Source organism: Canis lupus, chromosome 18 (assembly GCF_011100685.1).
Source record: "Canis lupus familiaris isolate Mischka breed German Shepherd chromosome 18, alternate assembly UU_Cfam_GSD_1.0, whole genome shotgun sequence".
In the NCBI taxonomy this organism is placed as follows: domain Eukaryota; kingdom Metazoa; phylum Chordata; class Mammalia; order Carnivora; family Canidae; genus Canis; species Canis lupus.
The window spans coordinates 23,810,453-23,834,723 of record NC_049239.1 but is presented as its reverse complement, the minus strand read 5'-3'; the positions used below and the strand labels follow the sequence as shown (position 1 = coordinate 23,834,723).

The 24,271-nt window shown below is 34.7% G+C and overlaps 1 protein-coding gene across 14 annotated transcripts in view; it reads left to right on the top strand.

The window, feature by feature from the left end:
- Positions 1 to 24,271, top strand: part of SEMA3A (semaphorin 3A) — a 454,892-nt gene that overhangs the window by 322,327 nt on the left and 108,294 nt on the right. For all 14 annotated transcript variants that reach the window (XM_038562852.1, XM_038562850.1, XM_038562853.1 and 11 more), the window contains one exon: positions 8,112 to 8,231. In XM_038562852.1, coding sequence (XP_038418780.1) covers positions 8,112 to 8,231 — 120 coding nt within the window. The remainder of the gene's footprint in view (positions 1 to 8,111; positions 8,232 to 24,271) is intronic.

Below are 24,271 nucleotides of genomic sequence, written 5' to 3'. Positions count from 1 at the left end.
GGTTGCAGTTCAACTTCTACCTTCCACATCTCATGCAGATTTCTTTTAGGGTCAATTTTAACCACTTTATGGGAAGGAGAATTCTAGGAAATGTAGTTCCAGCTTATATAAGTTGACGCAGTACAATTCTGCTATAATTATTAAACAATTGCTGTATTTGCTGTTTGGCTGATAGTGATTTCTGTTATCTACCACTTTGATAAAGAGTCATTATAATTTATATGCCTCCACACTTGGAAGACTGGAATTTCATGAACATTCTAATGAACAAAATACAATTTTTCTTTGTACAGATTAATATTCAGTCCACCACTTCTTGCATTAAGTATGGGATTAAACTCCATTATCTGTCCTTAAGAAGAAGGAACAATTCATGATAGAGTTCTCACCCAAATCATCTTACAATATGCGGAGTGGTGCAAGAGTTAAACAGATATGGAAATATTCAAATCAAATAAGCAGATGATTTCTTATTTTAAGAATAAAATAACATGGCCTACTGATTGATTAATACGTACTAAGGCATTATGCTAAGTACTTTACACTACTATAAAATTGATGTCATTTTTAGTTGAGGAAACTGAGACTCAGAGATCCTAGGTAACTTTCTGATAACCATACAGCAAATGAAAAATGTTATCTGAATAATTCTAACCCATGTCTGACTAAACTTTTAAAGCATCAGATTAATACCTCCATATTATTTCTATTTTGTTATTATTTAATTACTCTTGCTCTATCGTTTTTTTAAAGTTTAAGTGTTCTCTATACCCAACATGGGGCTTAAGCTCATGACCCTGAGATCAAGAATCACATGCTCTTCTGACTGAGTCAACCAGGTGCCCCTGTATGTTTTTCTTAAATTCTCTGAGAATATCTTTTCAAATGTAAATAAATATCTCAGAAAAACTAACATCTTTATAAAATATTAATAAATAAACAGATTTTAAAATTCTAAAGTTCCAAATTTTCATTGTGTTCAGAAATTATTTTCAAAATTAATATATGTAATACCTATGCACACATATATGTGCATATGTGTGTATATATACATATAATATACATTATACATTATATATGTATTATCGTAAATGGCCAAGGAGTCTCACTTATTAGGAGATATGTTAAGAGAATATTTTATATTGTTAACTAAATAACACCATTTAGTACTTTGGACATTAAGCAATACAACCAAAAACTTTTTCACTTTTCATATGAGACAAGACAGAGGGTAGAGGAGAGGTATATGTCATTGAAATCAAGCATGCTTCTACAATCTGGATTTCATTTTTATTTCTCCTTCCTCATAGCCATATCTCTTATGTGATTAAAGATGCAGTTTATTTCCCTTATTTGAGTATTAAATTCTATTACAATAAAGAAGATATGCTAAAATTAAATATGCCAACTAATTCTCTCCACAATAATCTCTTTAGATTATAACTCTATCTACTTGCTGTAAATCATAGACTTAGATGCTTTAAGGCGTAAGTAAGCACTAAGTATTCGACACGTTGCATAAAATTGGAAAACACATACTATCGTTGAAATCAGAATAGGGATTTTTGACTACTAATAGTTCTCCTGGTTTGGCAGGAAAATATTTAGGCTGGTTTCACATAATATTTTACAGTTGTATGCATTCATTTGAATATAAGATGAAGAAAGGTTATACGAGGCACATATTATGGACCACTCACAATCAAGTAACTCCAGTGAATGGTACAAATGTGAGAATTAATTATATTGATGGCACAATATAAAAGAAAATACAAGATAAAACGTAGATATTATTGGTTCCTCTGGTCTGCATGGAAGCTCAAAGTGAAATTGCTGAAAACTTCTTTAAATAGTAGAATAGAATTGCACTGAGCAACTTTTGCTACTATAATGTTGTACAAACAGTGCCTCTATGCATAGTCCTTTTGACAGAATTTGAAGGTCTCAAGTAATTTGAAAGGAAAATGTTTATAGAATCTTAATCAGTATTTTTAGAACTTCAGACAAATGGCCAATCCTGAGGTGAAAAGTAAAATGATTTGATAGCCTTGTGTAGGAGTCTTCATTTAGTCTATCATTCAAGCTACTTTAAAAAATATTTTTCTGTTATAGTTGTATAGATGTTATAGCTTGATTGATAAATTAACATGAATAGGCTCTAAAACTTAAATAGCAATGAAATAAGGCCAATTTTGTTGTCCTAATTGAATCATTTTTAAAAATTCTCCAGGGGCTCCTGGGTGGCAAAGTCGTTTAAGTGTCAGACTTTGGATTTCATCTCAATTCATGATCTCAGGGTCATGAGATGAAGCCTGTGACTTGGCTCTGTGCTGAGCATGGACCCTGCTTTAGATTCTCTCTCTCCCCCTCTTCCACAGACCCTCCCCCCTTGCTTGTGCACACACTTTCTTTATTAAAAAAAAAAAAATTCCTGAAATCGAAACGAAACAAAGCCTTAAGGTGAGAAAGTCCCTTCTTTTTATTATTCTGTCATTCTTCTTAAAAATGAAGGTGAAACCAGGGGTGCATGGCTGGCTCAGTTGGTTGGGTGTCGGACTCTTGATTTCAGATTGGGTCATGATTTCAGGGCCATGCTGTTGAGTTCTGGGTCATGCTCCAGCTCAGCACAGAGTCAGCTTGAGATCCTCTCCCTACCCAATTGCTCCCCTCCCATTTGCATGTGCACGTGCTCTCTCTCAAATAAATAAAATAAATCTTAAAAAAAAATAGTGAAGGTGAAAACATCTCCCAAAATGGACGGAACAGCCTACAAAAGGGGAATGAAATTCCAGGTCACAAATTCAACATTAGATGGCTAATATTATAATTAGAACACAGTCAAATCTTAGTTTTTTTTACATATGCCTCTTTGAAGAAGAGATATATTATAACATCTTTTCATGATTGCTCAGGTATTAGGAAGACATGATTATGGATGATCTGGTCACAGCTGTAATAGCACAGTGTTAAAAGAATAAAAGACCAAACATTATTGCTAGATAAGTATGGGACAGCTTAAATAGAGAGAGGGATGGAGTGAGTGACAGGAACAATCTCACGGATTACTGCTTTGGCACGAAGATTCTAGTATTTGGCCAGCTTGCCAAATAAATTGACCAGAGAAAAAGAAAGTCAACAGATTAACTTCAGGAATTAAGCTTATTAATGGATTTTCATGCAGAAATATATCCACCCATCATGATAGGAAAGGATTCCTTTGCTTTCCCAGATGATAGATTATACATTAAAATATTTCTAAATAAACTACTGAAGGGATAGAGACTTTTTTCTTTTACATGAATGTTCACTGACCTGAGGCAATGCTATACTACACCCATTCATTTCAGGTAGATTTTTTTTTTTTTTTTGAACCAGAACAAGTTGTTTGATTTAATCATGAAGTGAATATATTTGAATAGAAATTGTTCATCTTCATAGCCTTCTCTCCTCTTTTCTCTTATTTAGAGTAACATTTCAATGCTCCATCCATAATTTAAGAACATTCAAGGAGGTAATTGGAATTGGAGGTAAATTACATTCTTTTGTAGAAAGTATAATTATCGGAAGTTAGTTAAAAACACCTCAATTCTGTTTTAATTTTCATGCATGGAGCAGTTGTTTTGACAGATGGATGGACTTTATTTTTGTAACCGTCCGGGAAAAGTCTGTGTAACATAGTCTAATCAGTGTTACATATTTGTAATGTTTGTTTTTGAATCACGGTGCATTTGGCTCCTACATCTTCTTTCTGGGGGTAGACATTTTCTTTCTAATTTATTTTTCCAGGCTAATATCTCTTTTGTGTATTTCCTCTATCAATTTGATCTGAAAGCCCCAGAAACCTTTAAAAAGTAAGTGCGAATGGTTTGTCACTAGGGATGATGAATCATTGCTCCTCAGGTGTGGCCTTGGGGTTTACTGGTTTATTACTGCCTTTGCTTTTACTCGTAGGCAAAGTTAACAATTTGTAATGCTGTTGATCTGGAGTACATTTCAGTAAAATAAGAGGTCGGTATGGTTGCCTGACTCTCGGGAAGCCAACTTGTTGCTAAACTTGTCTGTGCAGATCAACTTAAGTTCCAAAAAAGATCAAGATTTGAAAAATGAATTCATTTTGAACTGATTACATTTTCTTTATTACGTTGTAAATCCGCTGGTGCTGAGCAAAGCAGTGCAGTAGTTTAATGCCAAAAAGTACATTACATTCTAAGTTTTAAGAATTGTCACGGTTCAAGAAAAGGTCAGAATCACTCTTCTTCTGCCTCCCTAGAACAGAAATGTGTGAAGTGTGTTTCCTTTTTCTGCCACGCTTCTTTCTTTTTAGAGGAATGTCCAGGCTGCTTCCAAATAAAATGAATATCCTGTTTTGGAACATTAAAAAAAAAAAAAAAAAAGCAAACACCACACACACACACCCCAAAAACCCCTTGGCAGCAACAAGCTAGAGAATGAAAGCAAATGAATGAAGAATTGATACTCTTTTATGTGGGTTTTCTGTTTTAAGGAACAATGTCCCTTTCAAGTTTTTGGTTCTTCTCTGTCCAGTACTTTTAATTCATTATGTCTTTGGAGCAATTTTTTTTTAACCAATTTGAAAGTATTTCATTCAAAATGAATGAAATGAAAGAAAATATTTCTTTGTTTCATTTCAAATGTCTTAACCTACTCTATAAACCTAAGAAATTTCTCTCCATTCTATTTGCATCAATCTTTACTTCAAAATAATATTGAGCTAGCCCCTGGGCATGGCAACAATACAACCTGCTTGCCAACGAGGAGAGTCATTGGGGAAATGAACAGGATCATTCCAGGCCTTAGGCCAATAGGGCGGGTCCCCTGCCTTTGTAGCACACATAGACTCTGTTATCAGTATTCTCAGAGGAACCGTTTGCCAGGTTTCACAGCTATAGTCCTGTGACTGTTTTTCCCCCAGCAGCTCTGTGGAGGGATAGCTGTCACATTTTAGTGATGCTTCTCTGACAGTTAATAGAAAACAAATTAAAATTACACTATTCATTGTAGCTTAATTCCATAGTTTTCAAGAATCCTGAGATTTTAATTATTCATTATTGCTAATCAATTGCCTAGTCTGTAAGAATATGAACTCACAAATTCTATGATTTTAGGACTCCTAACTGTTGCAGAGATGACACGAATCTTCATTTGTGTTCACAAGAATCCATGCTCATAAAATATTTCCTCTTTTTTTTTCATTGTGGAAAAACTAGGGTCTAGTCTCAGATTTCTAGGAAGCTCTTAGGTATTACTAATTAGATTACAGAGTTTGGATTTGTATTCAAAATTGCATGCATATCTTTAAAGGCATGGCAGGCAAACTGAAACCCTGTGCTTTTCTAAAAAGAACAAGACATCCATCTGGTTCTGCCACTATTATTTATTAGAATATTCGTTTGCTTACCAATATATATACACAGCCAGTTTCTTGGTTTCAACATATGGTGCCGGAACTGATTATTTATAATCATGAATGCTATAATATTGAGTCCACAATTAGGGATGGCTGTCTTTATGTAAAAGCAGAGTATGTGGCCACCTACATGTTTCAAAAAAAGGAGTGCCATGAAACGTTTCCCTGAAAATGACTTCTTTGCAAATGACTGGATATTCTTTAAAGTACAAATAAGTCCTTTGGGTAAGACTCATGAATGCCTGATTTGTAAATGAGTTTATCAGATGTTTCCCTCTCCACAACCTCTTCCCTCTGCATAGACATTCATGCCCTAGCCTCTTGGGATGAGAGAAACTGTTACAGAATGAGGAGTTTGTTGTTGAGAGTCTTGGAAGTTAGATTTTATCTGTTTCATCTGAGATGTATCTTTATGTATGGGTAAGATCTCAGAGTCAGGAAATTTATCTTCATAGCAACTTGCTAAATTAATTGATTTCAGAGCTTAATTTTATATGTTATAATGCTTTACCAGACAAACAAGTCAAGATTAAAATGGCAAAACAGTGGTAGAAATTAGACATTTATTTTAGTTGCTCCTCTAAACTACTCAGCCTACGTTAAGAAAGTATCGGGAGTCATAACTAGGAAGTTACATATTTTACCTTACATAGGTTTACTTCACCTTTGGAAAAAAATTTTTTTTTTTAAACTTTTATTTATTTATGATAGGCACACAGTGAGAGAGAGAGGCAGAGACACAGGCAGAGGGAGAAGCAGGCTCCATGCACCGGGAGCCCGACGTGGGATTCGATCCCGGGTCTCCAGGACCGCGCCCTGGGCCAAAGGCAGGCGCCAAACCGCTGCGCCACGCAGGGATGGTACAATGTATTTATAGACATCCTTAGGTTTCATCCCAGAAAAGTCAGTGACGATGGAAAGCAATTATTTGAATTTAAATAATAATTATCCGCTCAAGCTTGGTTGTGTGCTCCTTACTTTGGAGGCATAGAGTTAAAACCAAAATTATCAGCAGCAAACACAGAGGATAAGCATCATGCGGAGACATACTTAAGTCATTGTAACACCTCAGTTATAAACTCTGGCTACCAAAGTCCAAATGCATTCTGAGCTTTCACTTAAAAAGTCGCATGTCACAGGGAGTGAATTTGGGAGTGTTACCTACTTAGAGCTGCTGGGATCGACTCAATCTTCTGTTATGTTTGCCAACGCTGCTTGCAATATAGTCTGCATTTCATCTTTATCTGCATTTCTGGTTACATATTTGGTTCTTATTCCCAAATGTTTATAGGCAGAAACACAAAATTAGTTAGGCCAGTCTATCACCAATAACAAAATCATTTTCAATGATGTTTTTATTATTCATCATATGAATATTCATTTGACTATTTTCAAAATAGATATTATGTATTCCATGATGAACTCATGTTTTCTACTCATATGTATTCAATTTTTAAGATGTGTTATGTGGTTAACAGACCACAACATTTTATTTGAGGCTATTTTGACAGTTTGGATTTTTCTTTTCATTTTTTTCTTTTTATAATATTGATATAGGTTTGTATATTTAAAAATATTTTGCAAAAATTGAGTCTTCCCAGCCCTGGAATTTTTTGGCAATAAAACTATCAGTTTATATTCTGATTATCCAATTTTTCCTCAGATCTTTTATCAACAGGGACAAAAAGCTAAGATTCCTGTCCACAGAAAAATAATTTCTTTCACTGGAACTACAGATAGAACAAATAGAGAATATAAATATCTCTGTCCATTTTCTTTTTTCTTTCCAAATGTTTACTTAAATTATACTTAGTTAACTGTCCATTCTGTTTTTTAAGTGATCTTTTATTCAGAAAATAAAAGCTTCTATAAATAATGTCTAAGCTTCTATAAATAAGATTGACTAGAATATCATCAATCTGATTGACTAGAATAACTAACTGCTCTTTATCTGAGGGGATTCATGGTTCATTGGGCAAGTGATCCATGTATGGGTTCAGGATGTCTATGAATCTACAGAAAATATTTGATAATTACATTCACTCTACAAAAGATCTTTCTGCCTACAGATATTCTATACTCGAAATCTTCTCTATCTTGTACAAATATATCCACACTGTCTTTGAGGTTGAAGTGACATTTTCACTTTACCTTCTTACGCTCTATAGAGCTTACCAGCGAGCAGAACTGCAGTTCAAAGTCAACTGTCCATCAGTATTGGTTATTAATAATGTTTACAATTCATGTTTAATAGAAGGTTGTATTATCTTTTATTTTTGTTTTGTTTTTCTAAAATTAAACTTACAGCTGATTTTTGCAAAGAAATTTCACCAGTGTATTCTTTAAGTATCATTAATTAACTGCATAATTTCCTGTTCCCCTCATCTCTAGAAAAATCACCTGTGGTTACTGATTATCTATACCTTTATTCCACTTTTGTATAAATAGATTGCAAAGAGTTTTAGTGGACAATTATGGAAGAGAATGTTTGGCTCCTGAAGAATAAGAATATCTATATTTTAATTCATTTAATAATATGAACAAACAATAGAAAAATAAGCCCTAAAAATGTTGTGAAAAGGACACAAAAGGAAAGAAATCTGTTCAAGCATGCCTAGGACCCTCGAGGATCCTTCAGACCTGCTGACTGCTAGAACTCACTGGTCTTCCTTTTGTTTTACAGAAAGAATGTGCTAATTTCATCAAGGTGCTTAAGGCTTATAATCAGACTCACTTGTACGCCTGTGGAACGGGGGCTTTTCATCCAATTTGCACCTACATTGAAATTGGACATCATCCTGAGGTAAAGCTGGCGTTTAAAAAATGGTATTTGCCCATGACCCCTTCCTATTCAAATGCTTCATTACTAATTTCTTCAGCTCATTTAGCTTCTGGTTCACTATTCAGTGGGACGTACTTCAAATTCAAATGCTGTTATTAATTTTAATCTGTGAGTGCAAAAAGAATGTGACCATCACTCAGCAATAACTATGGAACAGGAGGGAGGAAGGAAGAAAGCATTTGCTTTCGCCCCAGATTACAGAGTCCCATCCATTTTGCATGTGCAGCAGATGTCAGCAGGCTGAATGTGTGCTGTTTTCTCCTTCATTCGTATATTGCTAGCTTCCCCCTCCTTTCCATCCCCAGCCACAAGTGCCTGCCACCACGGTTGTTTCCTTCTGTCTGGGGGTCGAGGAAAGATGCCATACATGTGCACAATGATCTGATCTCATGTTTGACCTAAATCATTCACATTTGTGTTCTTGCCCATCTAAGCTCGGTCTCTGGATTTTGAGCTATAATTTTGGCAGTATGGGAAAGAAAAAAACATGTTTCTTTAATTTGTTGTACAAAAAAGATGTTTCAGCGAGGAAATGAAAGTTAGGTAAATTTCAGTAAAACTAGAGATTAGGGAAATACTTTAAGGTTAGGGAAATACTTTAAGGAAAAGTTACAAGCATTGGAAGCAAGTCCACGAATTCGGTCACACCAGCAGCCTTCAGTTATAAGCTCTTTTATATTTTTTTGGCACAAAGTGCCAGAAAAACAAAAGCATTCATGGGAGAAAATAATTTGTGGCAGAATTTTGTTTCAAGTTGGAATTCAGAAATAGTCAACGAATAAAGGATTCATTCCCCAAATAATTCTGAAATCCTAAAGATAAAATCTAATTTACATGTTAGCCACTTCTTTATAAGATTCTCTCCCTAAATTTTCTTAAGGTACCCAAAGTAATACAAAAATATGTTTTCAACCCAAAGGTTTAGAAATCAAAACAGTTTGTGCCCTAACTTCTTTTGTGTGTGTGTGTGTGTGTGTGTGTGCCCTAACTTCTTTGTATAAGGAGACACCTTGGAGACTATGTGGCTTCTAGACTAAACACAATTGTTATTACTGGATCGATGATCCTGGAAAGACTAAGGTGTCACTGGTGCCCATTTGCCCCTCATGAGCCTCTCCCTGCTGCACCCTCCTCCTCCTCTCCCACACAAGCCTGCGTAGCACACTTGCTTCAGAACCCAAGAGTTTTAAGTAAAAGCTCACTTTGAGGAAGGGCAATTCCACCTAAATTCCTTGTTTCATACTGATAAAGTTAGAAAAAATTTCCTGCACATGGTCCAGGAGACTCTGTGAGCTTAACGTTTTAGCACCTCCTGGATAAAGCTCTCCCTGTGTGCTTTGGCCTCAGCGACTCCTATAGTCAGGCACCCCCCAGATTCGGGTGAGGCCAACTGCTCCACTGTCCTGTATTCTGAAGAAGCCTCTAGAGAACCTCTTTCCCATCAGTCAGGGACTGCGCTGTCAAGGGCAGTGGGATCAGGAGAGCTGAGCGCCTGGTGCTGGTTAATAGAAAAGACATGGGCCGCGGAGTCGCATCTGGCTTCTGATCTTGTCCTATGACTCACTAGCTCCAAAGCACTGGAGAAATTCCTTAACCTCTCTGAGACTTTGTCTCATAGTATATAAAACAAAACTGAAAAAATAACCCAGTGATCTCCAGTGTCCCTATATTGTGAGATGTGGACTCCAACTGCCTTCCAATCCTCCTAGTAAGGGCATGACCCGCTGACATTTTTTGTTATAGAAACTCAAGGAGTTCTAATCCCATCATTGTTAAACACGTGTCCTCTGTCGCAGAGTGCAGGGCTTTCGTCTGACCTCAGTTGAGACCAGATGCTTGATCCGGAACAAGCCACTTACTTTCTTTGTGTCTCCATTTATATATGGTTGTTGAGAGAGTTTCACATTGTCTAATACGTAGTAGGTACTGAAAAAATGTCAGTTATCATTTTTAAAATGTAAATCTGCATCTCAGACTGTTGCTGTCTTTCATGTTAGTGTTACCTTGCCACCTTTCATCAGATGTTATAAATTATTGCACTGGGCTCTTATTTTTTTTAACAGATGATTCTGCAGTTATCTTAGTTTCCTTCATTTTAAAATTCAAAGCTTCGATGATCTTGATGGCCATTTAAATTAAAATACCATGCTTTGTTCCTGTATTTTTATCATTTCCCCCAAAATATTGGTTTCTTAAAAATCTTTTTGAATTTCCTATTTAGTAGAGTTCACAGCATATTCCTTTTATAACTCATCAACTATTCATTGCTCCCTCGTGGGTGGGCAAGGGAAAGGAGAGGTACAGGTTCTAGAGCCAGGCCATTTACCCAGGAAATTGGAGGAAGCCATTTTTTCCACTGAAATAAATAAATGAAGCTTCCCTTCTAATTTCCTTTGAGGTAAGATTATTGGGATACAAATATTTTCCTGAAATTCTGAATTCAGAGCTTTTGAGAGAGGTCCTCCTTCAGAAGCTCAATGGCCTTAATTTGCATGGCAGCTATATATCGGGAAATACTGTTCCAGACTCTTTAGGGGGTCGGATGGAAGATGATTATGCAATCATCTGGGGGAATTTGGGGCAGTCTAGACAGTCAATCTAGGAAATTCTGGAAAAGATATTATCAAGATAGCTTGTCTAGACAACATAAAATTTAATTTTCAAATGCTTAACGTGTCTTAGAGAATCTGTTTTAAGTTAATCTATACTGGTACTTAAAATCCTACCCTTGGATTTAGACAGTTATGCATGTAGGAAAAGAATGACAGTCATGGAAAGACTGGAAGAGGAACATATAACAACGTATAACAATGAAGAGTACTTGAGGCAATGATTTTCGGATTCATTCTCATGAAGTTTGAATTTACAAACTTTTATGTACAGGGATGACTTTTCATATAGAACAAGGGCATCACTCTGTCTTATGTTCTAGTTTATAAGTAGCACTAATACATTGCTGTTACCTGCCTCACACTACATAAAATAATGAAATAGTATCCTTTTTAAACTGTGTTCTGCCTTTACGTATTACAGATGATTTTATTACACGCAAAATTCTGCTTTTCACCTTTACCATGGCCTTTGAAGACATTTTAACCTTCAGTTTTCTCTTTGCAGTGTTATTTCTTTAAAATAACTCAGTGTCTTACATTGAGTTCACCAAATTGTTGAAACTCATTGCTAGAAAATGATATTATGGCCTTACCATTTCAGATGACTGAAAGCCACAGAAATAAAGACATCACGTTAGAAGCAATTCAAGACTCCCATTATCATTTAGTAGCCACAGATCTTGTAGGAGGAAATTAACAGCTCCTTTAAATAATGATAAACAGGGCAGCCCAGGTAGCTCAGTGGATTAGCACTGCCTCCGGCCCAGGGTATGATCCTGGAGATCCGGGATCAAGTCCCACATCAGGCTCCCTGCATGGAGCCTGCTTCTCCCTCTGCCTTTGCCTCTGTCTCTCTCTCTCTCTCCCTTCTTTCATGATTAAATAAATAAAATCTTTAAATAAATAAATAAATAAATAAATAAATAAATAAATAAATAAAAACAGTTTGCCAAAAAAAGAGAAAACTCTTGCCTAGTCTTCCTGTTACGACAATAGACCTTAATTTCACCTCCTAGTATTTTAATAGCAGTATTTATGCTTCTGAATACTCTATTTCAAAATCTACTTTTGCCACATAGTGAATGTCTTCTGACCACACACAGTATGTCATTGATTACTGTATTAAACAGATTTTCTGTTTCCTGTAGTACAATTGGGAATTGGTAGACCTATTAATTAACTCCAGTTCTATAAGATATGTGTCAATCAATTCTTGGGTATTTGCCAATGGTACTTGACACTCCAGATAACTGACAGTGGGGTCACATACTTTATACACATGTGTGTGTTTATCATAAAAATGCATGCAGAGTTCACGGAAGGAATGATTCAGAGCTAGAGTACAGATGAGTTTTGAATTTAAGCTCTCTGCATCCATGCCATTCAAATGAAAAGCGTAAGTCATCCTTACGAGACAGAATATTCCCAAATGGCTTATAGTATATGGTATTTCCCCTTCAAATTTACATCTGTTAATAAAAAAATGTATGAATTTAGGAGGAGTATAGCTTTTCAAAAAAGTCTCTGGATGTTTTCTCAAATTCCAAATGGGCCTTTTCTATATACTGGGCAGGAAATCTAAAGAAAGATGGACTAGGATGAGAGCTGGAAAATATTAACTCTATAAATACTCTCATAATGTCATGATCTCAATTTATGATAGAACCAAAGGGACATTAAGAAATGCAATGAAGCTTAATGGCTATCTCCAAGGTCATTTCCACAATGACAACCAATATATCTAGGTACAAAAGAAAATGTTTTGTCTGGTTCTTCCCTTCCACTAAGAATAAGGCTTTGCTTTTATGCAAAATTTTGAATCAAATGCTCTTAGTTACCATCTCCAAGGCCAAGGTAGTGCTCTGTTGACTAATTTATACATCTAATCTAACCTTTTCTAATTGAGTCATCTCTCTCAATGCATTAGGCTATTTACCCCAACAGAATCCAAGTTGGTTTCTAAGAGGAAATACTAAAGCTGAGAAATTTAGAGATCTTGGTAAAACAATGAGCAGGTAACATCTTTCCATCTTTCTTAGATCATACATTGGAGTCTGAATTTACTTTGTACTAGGCTAACCGAAGTGGGAAAAGTCAGGATTCCTTGGAGATTTCTTCTTGACCACTCATTACTTCTACCAGAGGCAGTGTGCTCCTCATTTGCACTATTGGCTGAGCAAAATGTGGTTAGAGCAAGTCCATAATGGTTTCTAGGTTTTTCTTTCTTAATCTTTCAATGCTTCAATCACTTTGGAAGGTGGACTTGTGTAAGTTACCATCCTGAATAAATGACACCACCAGTTATATTGCAAATTAAATTTTAAAATACTCTGATGTTTGTATTTGAGGAAAAGCATCATAATTCATAAATTCTGAGTGAACTGAACAGCTCAGCAATGTATTTTTCATGAGCTATTAACATTCTAAACTCTAAATATTGGCAGTAAGACAGTTTTTCAAAAGTAATAGAACTAGCAGCTAAGTGAGGTAGCAGGCAGACCTAAGTTATGATTAGAAACAAGACTAGAAAAGAAAAAAAAAGTTCACAAATGGTACAAAAAAGAAAGAGTGAGAGAGTGCCAGAAATTCCCCACACCCTATTTAAAATGTTTCAAATCCCCATTTTATTTTTGACTTGTTTGCTCTAAATATTTGCTATGAAAACACCATAATTATGATATTAATATTCTTTTATCCTCTACCACTTATTTGGTTCCATTGTAAAAAGTTTTTTTCCTCACAATATTTCACTACATTTTAGTCCTAAGAACAATGACAGATAAAAATGGAAATGTTAGTATTCAGTTTTTAACTTGTAGGATTTTTTTGTTTTATCAGATCTGGTTCACCTATTGCCAGAAATATAATTTGGACACAATTAAGTAGTTTTCTAAAGGCCATCCATATTGGGGCAATATCATTATCAGTTACTTACTAAAAGTCTTTATCATATATGGTACTCAGTTTCTGAATGGCATCTTCTTCATTCACAATCACTATAGATATAAGAACTGACTCTATATGGCATATTAATCAAAATATCTTTTTTCTCATGAACTCTCAATAGGTAGTTTGGATCTAAGACCTTACATTTACTGGATCTAGCTTATCACTGGAGGTGTATACTACACAAGTTACTCTTTCTCCTCATGCCTTTTTTTTTTATTGATCCCACTCATTCCTCAGATAATCTATTTTAAGGGGAAATTTCTATCCATAAAAACTATAATTTATTCATTACCAATATTACATTTTATAAGAAACATAGAGAGTAGTACTAAACCCCATTGCTTGTTTACCTCCCTGGCCCATTTTCATCTTCTGTTCCATTCTCCTTCCTCCATTATGACCCTTTCTTTGTCCTTGAACTCTGGGCTTGTGTTTTTCTTCTTTTATCTCTTTGTCTCCTCATCTAAATTATTTTCTTTGTAACCAAACTTTAAGATAGTTGGAATACAGGTTGGATATACAGGTGAGAAAATATGTTAGTTTGATGTATTTGAAACTTAAGAAAAAGAATAGACTTGGGTGAATTTCCACAGATCAGAATATATTTGCCTTCTCTTGCAATATGTTTCAAAAGGGCATCAGTAGATTTGTTGCAGATGGCTCGATCTGAGAAAAATAATATAAGTACATTATTATAAGTAAATTATTTGGATAACTACTTCATAATCATATAAAACCTTAAGGTTTTAGTTTCTTTGCTTGCTTGAGTATTATGATGATGTGAGTGCCAAGAGCAATCCTTTAATTTTCTTGGGCTAATGAGAAAGAAACAAAACTTGACTTGATACGCAAGTATCAAGAATAGGCCAAAGTAAGGTCATAGGTTATATGGAGGAAGATTTTGCTGTAGCTGATATAGAGAAAAGGGGGTTAGAAAATTAAAGCATTCCAGAGCACAGAGGAAGGTTGAACTACTAGGCCCAAAATTCATAACTTCTAGACACTAGAACCATGTTCATATTGCAAGAAGGTACTTTTTAGAATACACAATATCATTATCATTGCTGTGTTTAGAATACACAATATCATTGCATTACTATTGCTAATTTTTAAAAAATATTTTATTTATTTATTCATGAGAGACACACAGAGAGAGAGGCAGAGACACAGGCAGAGGGGGAAGCAGGCTCCCTGTAGGGAGCCTGATGTGGGACTGCATCTGGGGACTCCAGGATCACGCCCTGGGCCCAAAACAGTTGCTAAACCGCTGAGCCACCCAGGCATCCCACTATTGCTAATTTTAACTTTTTTGTGTGTGTGGTTTTGTTAGTACTTAATTTCGATCATGAATAACATGTAATTTCACAAATTTACTTACTTTTATTATTATTTTTTTAATTTCATAAATTTACTTACTTTTAGAGAATATATGATGGAAGGAAACCCTGACAGGACACTAAGAGGTTACCTTGTGGTAGTTTTTAAGCAGATAGCATTCCCTGTTCCCTATGTTCACATCTGAGGACACTCTGCTTGCCCTAGTGTAATGTCCCCTGCTCTAGGGCTCCTCATGGATCTCAGCTGCTCCAGACATAACACATGTGGTCAATTTGGACAGGATGAGAGCTGGGGAAGTAGAAATAACAAAGGCTGGTGATGAGAATCAGCATGAGGTGATGAGAATAGCACTGAGGTGAAAAGGAAAGACATAATGAGAAAACCAGGACTTCTGGAATAAAAGTTTTACTTATTAAATAAATTTGATGGTATACTAGAAAATAATGGAGGCTTAACATTTATATCTTAGGTTTTTTAGAATTGTAGCTACAGTTCTGCTCGCTTGCTACAATCAATGCCCACATGATCTTAGATGAAATCTGTATTCAGACTGATTCAATAGAGATAAAACTGACTTTAATAAAATATAGGAAACATTTTTCCTAAGCAAGGTTTTCAAAGTAATGGTGAGGAATATAAATACAAATGTCTACCTCCAAAGAGTTAACATACATACATACATATATATATATCATATATATATATATGATATATATATCAAATACCTAACTTCGACATAGTGAAAACATCAGTAATAACAGCAGTTATACTCCCAACAGCAGTTATTGAGCAATAAACATGTGGCCTGCGATGGCTGCTTCACATGTGTTACCTCTTTCAGTTTTCACAAAATCTGATAAGCTAGATACTTTTAGAGTCTCATTGTACTATTGAGAAAATTAAGGTTTTCATGAATATCTTGTATTGTACCTGAGGCAAGCATCCTATTCAGTGGTTTGTGTCTGAATCTACAACCTGTTCCTTTAAAAGGAAGTACCAGCAACATACAGTGGGAAAGAAAGGATGAAATCATTAATTCTACTTTTTAAGGGATTAAATTAGAGATTTTTGTGTTGTATTATGTTTCAAAAATACTTGATGTAAGCCTTGTTTCAACAAGGTGATGACTGTAAATAAGAGAAATTCATGAAGTGAACAAAGGCATTCACATTTTAGCTGGATTTAGACAAGTGGATGAAGTATTGATGGATGTGGGAGATAGTGAAGACTAGAAAGATGAATAAAAGGACATAGTCATAAAGAGGAAAATGGCAAATATCCTAGTGTGCATAGAGTATAGTGGTTTCAGAAAAGGAGGCTGGAAAATTAGGATCAACTTGAGTTTGGGGAAGTTAGTCAAGAGCAATACAAATTTTAAGAAAAGGCCACTATTATTGCCATGATTGGTTTTTAAACATATTTTTGTGTAAACATATTTTTGATATAAATGTAAATGGGTGGGGGGTACTGGGACATGAATGGACATGTAGATATGTCCATTTTGAGACTGTGGCAAACATTGAGTAGTGTGATATAATGAGAACCTGAACTAATATTGAGTGAAAGATACTGAATAATATTTAAAATTCTCATGGGAAAACAAGAATAAAAATAATATCTAAATCTCATAAGCCACTAGGTGAACTGCAGCTGAAAAGAGAACAATGTTTAAATTCTAATGAAAAAATGGTTTCCCAATTCTTTTGTGATAATTAGGCAGACATGTGTTATAGCATATTGTGGTCCATGCACACTCAATTTTCACTTCTAAGTCTACAAATAAGCTGAATTTATGTTGTGCATAAAACATTAAGCTATCATATGCAAACTTATGTGAATTTCTCACCCGCAGTGTATCACAAAAGCATGATTTCTCCAAGCTTGTAAATCCAGAGAATGCTATTTTGTGTAATGCATATGCAAAAGCAATTCAAACACACTTTGTTTAAAAAATAAAAATGAAAAACAAACAAAAACAACTAACAAAGAAATAAGATAAAATATATAGTATTTAGAAACAGTGATTTTAATGAAAAATCTGGGCTTATTTTTAATCTCATTATTACATTATAGTTTATACCAATTCTCTGAAATTGTTATGAAAATATCATTGATTTATCCTTCGTTATTCTGTTCAGGATCTTTCCTGCTATAACTACTCCCCATGATTTTCTCATTATTTTTATTACTATTAATGGCTGTCATTATTGAGATGCTTGATGGCCTTGTCAATATTATGGCATTTGATTTTCACAACTCTGTGATGGAAGTATTGTCTCCATTGTTCAATTTAGAAAATGAAGTTTCAGAGTGGTTCACCCATATACGTATATCATCACACAACTAGTAAATCTGTTGTCATAACCATCATAACACGTGGCCTTTCTGGTGACATAAATCTTGATGTTAGATATTGTATCACATCTTATAGGAATGATGCTGCATCTTTTTGGTTTGTTTTAGTTTTTTTATTGTCATAAGAATAGTTAACACAAGATCTACTCTCTTGGTACCTTTTTAAGTGCATGATTCAGTATTGTTAACCATAGGCACAATGTTGTAGAGGTCATCTATGGAATTTTGTCATCTTGCATAACTGAAATTATTGAGCTACTGCTCAATTCCCCATTTTCCCCACCCACAGCCCTTGGCAACCACCATTCTTTCTGTGACTTTGACTATTTTAGATTCCTGATTTAAGTGGAATCATCGAGCATTTGTCATTCTGTGATGGCTATTTTACTTAGCATAATATCCTTCAGATTAATTCCGGCATTCTTCTCAATAGTTAAGATATAGAAACAACCTAAATATCCATCTACAGATGAATGTATAAAGAAAATGTGCTAGATACATACAACAGGATATTCTTAAGCCTTATAACAGAAAGAAAATCTGCTCTATTCAGCAACATGTACTATGTGTTCATTAACACTCAGCTGTAAACACTCTCAAAACATTGAATTTCAAGTAAAATGAATTACAAGTTGTATTATTAGGAACATTCTTCAAAGAAACATTAAGTTCTTTGTATTAAAAATGTGACAGTGGCTGTCAGCTGGGTAAAATTGGATGGCATTGGCAAATTCAGAGTCCTTTAAAGGATATGGTAATAGTGTAATCAGGTGGTCATGTTTCAGCAAAAGAAGTGCTAGGGTAGCTCACAGAAACACTTTCTGTTTCTACCAATTCTCTATATAATCTAGACAGATATTGAGCAAAGATAAGCAAAAAGTACCTACTCGTGCTTCCACTCGGACACACAGGAGAGTGGGAATGTTTTATAATCCAGGAGAGTTGTAACTCTCTTTTTACCCAAAAGGGAAACTCAGAATCTGTAGCAGTAATAGCAATATATTTTAAATAGAACGCTTAAGATAGAAAAAAATAAAATGAGTTATGCAACTCTCATTTAAAGTTAGCAGTGAAACATGTCCCTTTACTTTTTCTTTTTATTTTGATTATGTACTATTTCAAGAACATTGAAGTCTGGATGCTGATATATTTAGAATTCTAGATTCTCTAATAAACAGAAAGTATGTAGTTTTATATGGCATACAGATTATCAGAGGACAGAAAACTGTCAGTCCTTATTCCATGTTTCCTAATATAAATGGACCTTATCAAGCTATTTCTGCTTATGAAGATATTGAAATATTAATATATTTGAAAAAAGCTACATTTTTTTACTCAAATTTAATTTTGTATTTAAGAGTATTTAGAAATTCCAGCTAGAACAAATGCATTTAGAAAAATGTGTATCTATATGAAGAGGCATCCTTTAATTATTGCCTAAAAAATTGAATGGCATAGGCCTTGAAATTTTAATTAACACAATTATTTGTATCTTTGCATATTTTGTTCTTTGCTGTAGTAATTTAAATCTATTCCTATATAAGAAATAGAGAATGTGGTATCAGTGACTAAGTACAGCTTTGAAATTTGTACATTTACATGCAAGAAATATATTGTTTCAAATTGTCAGAAATCAAACTGTATAGAATGACTACTTTCCATTTTTATTTTATTTTTATTTTCCAGTCTGACATTTTAATTCAATTTTGCATCTTTGGTCACTGAAAGCAATCTCAGGAATTGCTGAGTGGTTAAAAAGAGAGTCTAATGGGATCTAAAATCAATTCACAGGTCTGTCACTGATTCATTGTGTGACTTTTGCTGCCACTGAAATGGCATTAAATTGGTGTCCTCAAAATTTTCACACTTCAAGATTTCTTGTGTGATAAAAAAATACTTACCTAATATGCATTATGCATATTCACTTAAGAAAATAGGTTAGTGATTAAGTACAGAGCTAGCTTCTATTTTAGCAAGTTACCTCACTTGAGATGATCACAAAGCTTTCTGCAGAGGCTAACCGTCTGAATCTCTCTAATGTTGCAAATGGGGTTTTGTATACATGCCAGGGTTCAAGCTCCTTTTAAGTGCTTTCATCCTGGCAAACTTTTCTTTTGATTTACATTTATTTGGCATTTAATAGCTGTCTTACCTCATATTTAAATTACTTAACCTGGAAAAGATGGATGTTTAGTGTCCCACATTTCCTTGCCCTTTGCTGGCCTAAATCTTGGAGGCAAATGTTAGGTTTTCAGTAAGGAATACCTTTTCTTTGTCTTATGTCATATTAGATAGCAATTCTAGGTAGTGCCTTTGACACTATATCAAATTTTTGCTAATAGGAATATGGAATTTGTTAAAAATTCCAGCTAAAATTACACAGTCTCTTAAACATATGTAAAAATCCCCCCCCCCCCCCAGGATAGGGTATATAACTTACCTGACAGATTTCTAGGAAAAGATTGTGTAAATGGTAAGAAAAATATAACCATTTTTACAACGCAAATGTCCCGAAAACTAGAAGTGAATTGACATAACTTTGTTTAGAAAATACGTCAGAGGCAATCAGTAGTTTCCAATATTTTGATTAAAATCAACTTCAGGTAAAATGAAAGAGCAAAAAGAAATGATGTGTTTGCTGTATGAACGACAAAAAAAAAAAAATCATATTTACTTTTCTATCTTGCACTTACCAAAGTCTGAAAACTTTTCTAATCTCTCAAGACAGAAATTAAAAGTATTTTTCACCTATGCTGCTTAGAAAAATATTTTGATCCGGAAGATTTCAGTAGAAAAAATTAAGTTAGAAAACTTGATGTGTACCTAACCGCATCAGGCCAGTACCGTACTCAACAGAAAGCTCAGCAATATCTAATATCTCACTTTAAAAAATTTACAAAGAAAAATGTATGTCCAGAACTAAACTGTGACCACAATTTCCATATAATTTGTGCTCAAAAATGCATATTTACAAAATATTGCTTAAGTAGTATTCTAAAATCTTGTAGCCATTTAGTGGTAAAAGCTGAACTTAAATTCAGTTCTCCTAACAGCTGATTCAGAGTCCTTTCATTTCACGGCATTGTCTTCACTCTCACTGCCAACCATGCAGAAAAACATGAAAGACAGCTTTTTCCATGTATGTCAAACTGTTTATGAAAGGTTTTTTCCTCCAAAGTTAAGTGAATAAATAATCTCAGATAATTATTTTTAAAAATATAGTTATTTTTTACTTTCTCTAGGAGTTTGTGGTCTGATTATAAGCAACATCATGTAATTTCAGAGAAAAATCAAATCATTTCTTTTACAAAGTAATATTTACTTATGGAAAATGAGTCAATTACCTCTTCAGACTAAGTAAAATTTGAACGTAGTTTCAGTACTTTACACTATTTGCCTTTATTCTTAAAAAGTAGCCGGATTTGAGATGATTTCTATTAGTTGAAGCAGTCAACACATATCAAATATTATCAAAGAAAATAATTGAAAACATTAGGAAAGCAACCAGAACACAGCATCATGCAAAATTTCACCCACACACCTCTGCATACAATGGACAAGAATGGCTAAACGCTTTGATCTTTCCTGGATAACATGAAAGGGTAAGAGGGGAAAAAAAACCAACATCTGTTGGAAAAAAAAAGTTTAATGAACAGGGTGGAGACTAGTTGAGTGTTGACATAAACAGGAGAAAAGTAAAAGATAAAATGCAGAAACAAAGTTATTTATAGTCACAGACCTCGATAGGTCCAAAGACATAAGGTCAGATCTAGAAAAAAGATACTACAATAAATGTAGTTTGATTTATATTTAAAGTATGCATAATTCCTATAGTGAGTTCTCCACAAATGTTATCAATGGGAAAAATGTATGTAATGGTGCATATCTCTATATATGACTTTTAAATATAAAGCTACATAAAATATAAATTGTATGTATCTGTGTGTTTCTATCCATAGGGATGGCAATATCTTAGACAAAGTTGTAAAGGTGTAAATATAAGGAACACAGGTCAATTTAGACTGCCTGAACATGTATCTAAAAATACAGTCTTTAGTTTATTTTTTGTTTAAAATAAGGAAATAACTGCCTGTTATGGGAAAAGTGATTGTTTTAAAACAGATCCATTCTGTTTACAGGTGTAATCTGCCTGGACATTGTCCATCATTCAACTATTATTGAAGCAAAGACATTTATCAGAAAGTTCTTGAGATTTTGTATCCCAAAGAGTGTTTGTTCCTGGCAGGTTTTCTTTTTAGACTTGCTATCGTATTATGCTGTTATAGGTATAGATTCCACTATCCTGTAACTTGGTATTTTTAACAATTCTGGATGATACAACAGCTGTTCCCAAACTTGCATCTAGTGGATGACATGCATGTATATGACATTCTCTCATGTCCACATAACACTAGTCTGGAACACAAGTGGACTAAATAATGACATTGGAACCTTACCATAAATTCTTAAGAAATAGTAATGAAGGAACTCTTGAAAGTGAATCGTGGGCAAAAAATGGCAAGAAGCCACAATCTTAGTTGTAATGAGAAAGTATTTAGGAAATGCACAAAGCTCTTTGCCTCTCACAGGTCATGCCTGTACATAATAGACTAAGTCGACTTTACTGCTGGACACCAGACCAGAGATGGAAATGACATCTGGTTTCCCTTGATGAGATGACACTCCAACCTTACTTCTTCCTCTCTTCTACCACGTGGCCTGTCCAATCAGGTTTCCACACTGAAGCAGAGAGCAAGCTTCTTACAAAGCGAATGGTAGCTTTCTAAGACATTTTTCTTGCTTTCTTGTAACCCCAGCACTTAGGGAAATCTACTTTTTTGGTCTTGGTCCTTCCCAGCTCTGTTTCCTGGTTTGGGCCACTCTCTCCTTACCCTGTCCTGACACTCTGGAGTTTTTTGTTTTTTTTTTTTTTTTCTTCAGTTCTTTTATATTCCCTGTTTCTCTTCTTCTAGGTCTTTGTGCTTATGGTTTCTATTTTCTAGATGGATCTTTCCCCTGATACTAACTTTAATAAATCCATCTCATCCTTCTGATCTCAACTCATGCATTACTTCCTTAGTCTACCTCACTTCTCTTATACTGTAGATATTGCTGCTATTTTATATACTCTCATAGCAGCACAAATGAGGCAGACACATGGAATACATATATTTTGATAAATTCTGATAGTGATTAGAGAATTTGTCTGAAATGGATTATATATTTGCAGGTAGGATTCACATCATATACTCTAAACTGTTATGGATTGTTTCTTTATCTCTCAAGAGTTAATTATTCTTTTTTTTTTTTTTTTCCTGGGCAAAAGCCACAGACTATAAATTAGAATGAGAAATAAAAATCCTCAGCTAGTTTCAACTCTTGAATAACACCAAATAGTCTCTTTAAAAAAAATTCATGGCTACTCTGTATTTTAGTATGAGTCATTTTATACTTTTGACATAGATCACCACCTTTGTGTCAGGAATTATCCATACTCATTAACATACAATTATGCTGAAATTTTACACTTTTGATTTTTTTGGTTGGTATAATTGTTTTATCCCTCATATTCATAAGGCCTTAGCAGAGAACAGTTTTAATTAAAATTTTCACAGTAACTGGGGTGCTTGGGTGGCACAGTAGGTTAAGCAACCAACTCTTGGTTTCAGCTCATGTCTTATTCTCTGAGATTAAGCTCCCATCAGGCATCCTGCTCATCATGAGGGAGTCTGCTGAAGATCCTCTCTCCTTTTGCCCCTCCCGCTCATGCATTCTCTCTCTCTCTCTCTTTCTCTGTCTCCCTAAAATAAATAAATATTTTTTAAAAAATTTCGTAACAACATTTCCACAGATCTGCAATTGGAAGTTATTCTGCTGCTAGAGCCTTTTTTGTAGCAATTAGGGAAAGAAGTAGTTGGACAATAAATATGGCCAAACTTAATGAAAGGTTGAAAAGAAGGAAGGAAGGGAGGCCCAGAAGGGAAGGAAGGAAGGAAGGAACGAGTGAAGAAATCCACTTTGATAACACAGGTAGGGCTAAGATGGGATTTATTGCACAATAACAGCAGCAACAACAACAATGATAATGTATTTATTAATTTCTATTTTGGGCTCTTTGTTCAAAATAGAGTAAACATCCTTTGTACTTCAGTGCTCTGAGTATTGACACTCAGGGATTCTTTGAGTGCTCTCACTTGTAATATAACATCTATGTTAAGCTCTGCATTGTGCTCCTGGAGAGTAATACACAGGAAGCAATAAATATAATAAGCAATGTGATCTTCAGCAGCAGCATTTTTCCTGACAGTGTAGGGAAGTGGGAGTTTTAAGGTGAGAGGGCAAGGAGACAAGTAGCAGGCAGACAGAAGTATGTACACACTACAAAAAATAATAACTGAAGGTAGCATTACGAGAAAACTATGTGCCATTGTTTGAGTTTCGAATTAAAGCTCTCTGAGGATAAAGGCAAATTTTATTTTGGTAAAAGAATTACCTTTCATCTACCCCGGTCAGGATTTAATTGGCAGGAGATGACACAACCTGCTTAACAATCAGGTATTTCAGGGGTTGAGCAGTTTGACAAGGAGCAGGTTTCCCTCCACCCTCCTCAAATGCCTTTCCTCCCCTCTCTGTGAACAGCATGTATTTGGCCTTCATGAAACATCAGTTCACTAATACTCTCAGAGAGTAGACCATGGATTAGCTAGAAATCAGACTTTAAATTTAGTGGAATGTTCAGTGTTATAT